Source organism: Cricetulus griseus, unplaced genomic scaffold, assembly GCF_003668045.3.
Source record: "Cricetulus griseus strain 17A/GY unplaced genomic scaffold, alternate assembly CriGri-PICRH-1.0 unplaced_scaffold_525, whole genome shotgun sequence".
Taxonomy (NCBI): domain Eukaryota; kingdom Metazoa; phylum Chordata; class Mammalia; order Rodentia; family Cricetidae; genus Cricetulus; species Cricetulus griseus.
The window spans coordinates 12,856-17,213 of record NW_023277281.1 but is presented as its reverse complement, the minus strand read 5'-3'; the positions used below and the strand labels follow the sequence as shown (position 1 = coordinate 17,213).

The 4,358-nt window shown below is 48.2% G+C and overlaps 1 protein-coding gene across 1 annotated transcript; it reads right to left on the bottom strand.

Annotated features, from left to right (window-relative positions):
* Positions 1 to 3,350: 3,350 nt before the first annotated feature.
* Positions 3,351 to 4,148, bottom strand: LOC100753006 (proto-oncogene FRAT1-like). Its single transcript, XM_027433874.2, has one exon. The coding sequence runs from the start codon at positions 4,144 to 4,146 to the stop codon at positions 3,364 to 3,366; it is 783 nt and encodes a 260-aa protein (XP_027289675.1). The 5' UTR covers positions 4,147 to 4,148; the 3' UTR covers positions 3,351 to 3,363.
* Positions 4,149 to 4,358: the final 210 nt, after the last annotated feature.

Here is a 4,358-nt window from a genome sequence, read left to right as displayed (position 1 = left end):
AAGGACTACAGAACCTGGAAAAGCTGTTGCTGCTATTGATGAATAACATACTACCATTATTGATATATATATATATATGTATATATATATATATATATATGATTTGAATTTTTGGAAACTTTAGCTGTGCTGTCAACTTTGGAAAAAAGTATCCCAGTTTACTGTGTTAGTTGGCATTGTACAAAAATTAACAGCCATGTTGTTCTAGAAATGTTGAACTTAATTTTTTCCCATTTATATAAGAGTAATGCACTGTATTAAATATGTAAGGTCTTAAAAAAAAGGGATTTTGAGAGCCCATCCCATATGAAGGATGCGCTCTTGACCTTGACACATGGGGAAGGGCCTAGGCCTGGCCCAGGATGATGTGGTAGACTTTGGGGAGCCCTTTTGAGGGCCTTAACCTGCCTGGGGAGTGGAGGGGGGATGGCTAGGGGCAGGTAAGATGTTGGGGGGAGCGGGGACGAGGGAGAAGGGATTGACATCTGAAGCAAGCTTGTTCCAAATTTGAACTAATAAAATAAAATTAAAATTAAAAAAAATTCATACCTCCTTACAACTCTCCTGTTTTATTGTTTATTGCTCAGAGAAGCAGAATCCTACTCTCAACACCTTAAGCTCTTTCCAATGCTCTTCTGTGATGCTTTGGTGTATTCTGTGGACATCTGAATGTGCACCCCCATTTGACATCTCCTACATCTAATGTTTTAACACATTTGGTCTTCTTGCATCAGACTGATCATACCAAGTCTTCACATAGCCATCACATCTACATACCATCCAGTTTTATAACCTTATTTCTCCATCTTAATTGTTAGCAGGAACCACACATAGTGCAGGCACTGCATTCCCGGCCCCTGACAGTAAAACTTAATACAACTTTTATATATAATTATATTTTTTTTACCTAAATACCCGCTATTTTTTAAGATTTTATTTATTCATTAAGTATACAACATTCTGCTTCCATGTATATCTGCACACCAGAAGAGGGCACCAGATCTTATAATTGATGGTTGTGAGCCACCATGTGGTTGCTGGGAATTGAACTCAGGACCTCTGGAAAAGCAGTCGGTGCTCTTAACCGCTGAGCCATCTCTCCAGCACCCAATCCCCGCTTTTTTTAATTAATAATAATATGGACCAATTTTTTTAAATGTAACTCATTACGTTTGGATAACTAAAACACATATATTTTTTTCTGTGGAAGGAAAAGCATTTTTTATAAACATAATGTATCTTTGACTTTTATGTAAATGTCAAAGCTTCCCAAAGTATACAGAATGGCATAATTTAACATAATTGGCTTAGGAAGAAATGGAGCCAGAACTGATGGGCACAAACTGTCCTTGGCTGCCAGTGGTTTTGAAAAACATTTTTCATTACCCTAACCAATAACAATTTATAACCAGCCCTTGAATCTGAATGACCAGAGCAGACCTGGTGGAGGGAAGTCTGGCTACAGTGTCATAACAGGACCCAGGCATCCTTAGGCTGTAACTTTACAGCACAAAGCCAAGCCTGTTTGACTAGGAGTGGGCAACTTTTCAGGCAGGGTGCAGGAATCCCATCTGCTAGCACTGGAGAGAGCTGTGAAAGGCAAGTGAGCCAGTGAGTGTTAACTTTGGAGGACCATGGCTTTTTCCTAAGAGCAGCAAGGTTTCCAAAGGTTCACTCATGCCCTTTAGGCCTAATGAGCCAGCAAGTGCCACCCAGGCTGCATTCACGCTCTCTGCACTTACTGGGCAATGGTGAAGAAGCAACACTGAGCAACATTCCCTGGGTGGCTGAGCAACACTGATGATGCCCCTCCCTCCAGCAATCACAGGCCTGCTGCTACCCTCTGAGCCCCTTCTGCCCATAGACCTGCTGGGACCTAAGCTTCCCAGGAATGCAGGGCCAGAGGGGCACACTTAGATTTGGAGGCACCCACCCCTTGGCTAGCCAGTGTGAGCCCCACAGGCATCTTTCTCCCAAGGATTTGTCATCCTTGAACCCAACACTGACCCAGGCCTATGTGGAGGATGCTTTCTCCCAGAAGGCATGCTGTAGGCCACTGTCACCCTGCAGGGAGGGAGGGGAGAGGCAAGTCTTTCTGGAAGCCAGCTCCTACCCAAGCCCAGGGACAAGCAGGCTCTGAGTGCCTGCCATTCACAGGCTTTTATGTAGCCCCAGGAGCCTCCATCAGGAGGCTGGCAGCCCAGGCTGGTCTAGGGGCATGCAAGGAGCCAGAGGGTACTGTCCTCCACCAGGCTGTAACTTCCCCCCTGTTTTTCAAAGGGGAGGAAAGGGTCTGTCACATTAGATTCTGTCCTGAGTCATAATCCTTCAAGAGAAGACAAACTGACAAACAACAAACACAGGGCTGAGACTAGGAATAAAGTGCCTATACCTAGATTCCTACATTTAGTGATAGAAGTCCTCAATTGGACCCCCTATTTTACCAACAGAAGTTCTCAATTAGACCACCTATTTTAACATAGATTGCAGGTTTGATCCAACTCTCCATAGAATACCTGGCCTAGAAGGGAAGTTGAAGACTTCTCCTAGGTTGCCCAGGCCTGGCCTTGTAGGCAAATCTGCCAAGCTCTTGGCCTGTTACCTCTATTGCCTGTTACCCTAGCATACATAAATTAGAGGAACATGAACTTAACAAATATAAAACATTTACTCAATCAACTAGTTGGAGTTGAAAACCTACGTGTTCTGAGTCCTGGTAGGGTCTTGAGTTTCATAGTCAGGAAACCAAATTGTTTGCCAGGTTCCTGGAGCCCAGCGACTAAACCAAGGTTTTGACACTCTGATGCAAAAGCAAAAGGTTTCTTTTTATTTCAAGCTGGCCAGCTAGGATCTCACTGCATGGCGGGCAAGTGAGATACCAACCACCCAAAAAGAGAAGCTTTTACAGGGGAAGACCAAAGGTTGAAAGCCACAAATTACAGGGTTTCCATGGTTACTTCAGGTTATACAAAGTACAGAGTATAGCAGTAACTATATATTTTAAGTGAGATACATTTGAGTGAAATAAGTCAGGGCATGGGCTTGCAGGGTTAGAGGGTCACTGGGTACTGTCAATTATCCCCTTGGCTGCAGGATCTTTTTTCTTTTAAGACAAAAACCTGAACACATTTATTCAAAAACAGTTCAGTTAAGTTAAAATCCTATAATCAGTTCAGCCACAATTCCAGTCACTTGGGTGCGAAGTGTAGATTTGTTACTAGCCACATCTGGGTGAATCCCTTGGTCCACAGGTACAGGGTGGTGAGATAGCTACCCTGCTTGTTAGCTGCCAGGGACAAGAAAGTCCTCCCCAGTTTTGAGCAGCACCCTCCTCACCCAAGTGCCAGGGTCACTGCAGGCTGCTCAAGGGCTCCCAGGTGATGGTGGCTCCTGCACAGGGGCGGACAGAGGCTTGAGGAATCGGTGTGAGGAAAGATTTGCCTGTAGCTGTAGTTGTAGTGAATGTAGCCGCGACACTGCCTCCTTGATGAGGTTTCCCGAAAGCAGGAGCTGCTGCAGGAGCTGGTGCGGATCTTCGTCGCTGGTGTGGGTCTCAGGCTGAGATCCACATCGCTGTTGCAGACCACGGGACATGGCTCTGCTCTGGGGCCAACCCTGCCGGCATGGGCCTGAGAGAGGCTGTGGGGTGCTCGGCTTTCCTGCCACCAGAGGTCCCTCAAGGCCAGGCTGCTGCGACACAGGACATAGGGCGCTGGCGCCCGCGGTGAGCTCCGCCACGCAGTAGGGTGCCGCCTGGCTCCGCAGGCGCCCGCGCTCCCACAGCATGCAGCGAATGGCTCCGGGGTGAGCTGGGGCCCCGGTTTCTGCAGGCACAGAAGATCGCAGCATCTGCCTCGCCGGGGACCGGTTCTGTTCCACTGAGATCACAGCCAGGACCCGCAGGGGCGGGGGGCCCGGGGCAGCACTCGGCGAGGCAGGGCCATCGTGCGCTGTGTCCAGCTTCAGCGTCTCACCGATCTTGGCGATGAGCTGGTCCACATCGGTCAAGCTGCCCAGAGTCACAGACTGCTGCAGCAGGAGGAAGCTGTCGTCCTTGTCCTCCCCCTCTGCCTCAAAGCCGGCTTCCTTCTCTGCCCTCTGGCACTGCATGGCCCTCTGCCTGGGACCCCTCGGCTGTGGGCGCATCGCTGGTGACCTGGCTGTCTGCGGGCTTGGTGGGCGGCTGCTAGGGCAAGAGAATCACAGAGGCTGGGGCCAGGCTGGGCCTGAGATGCAGAAGACTGGGGCCAACAGACTTCCAACCTAGGGAGGCTGCAGGATGTTTACAACCAGCAATTAGCAAAAGAATGTTAACAGGAGTTTTTGACAGTTACCTCTCCTTTTCTGAGAGCAAGCTG

Coding starts and splice junctions, on each gene's coding strand:
- LOC100753006 (XM_027433874.2), bottom strand. CDS start 4,146: ATGCGCCCACAGCCGAGGGGTCCCAGGCAGAGGGCCATGCAGTGCCAG.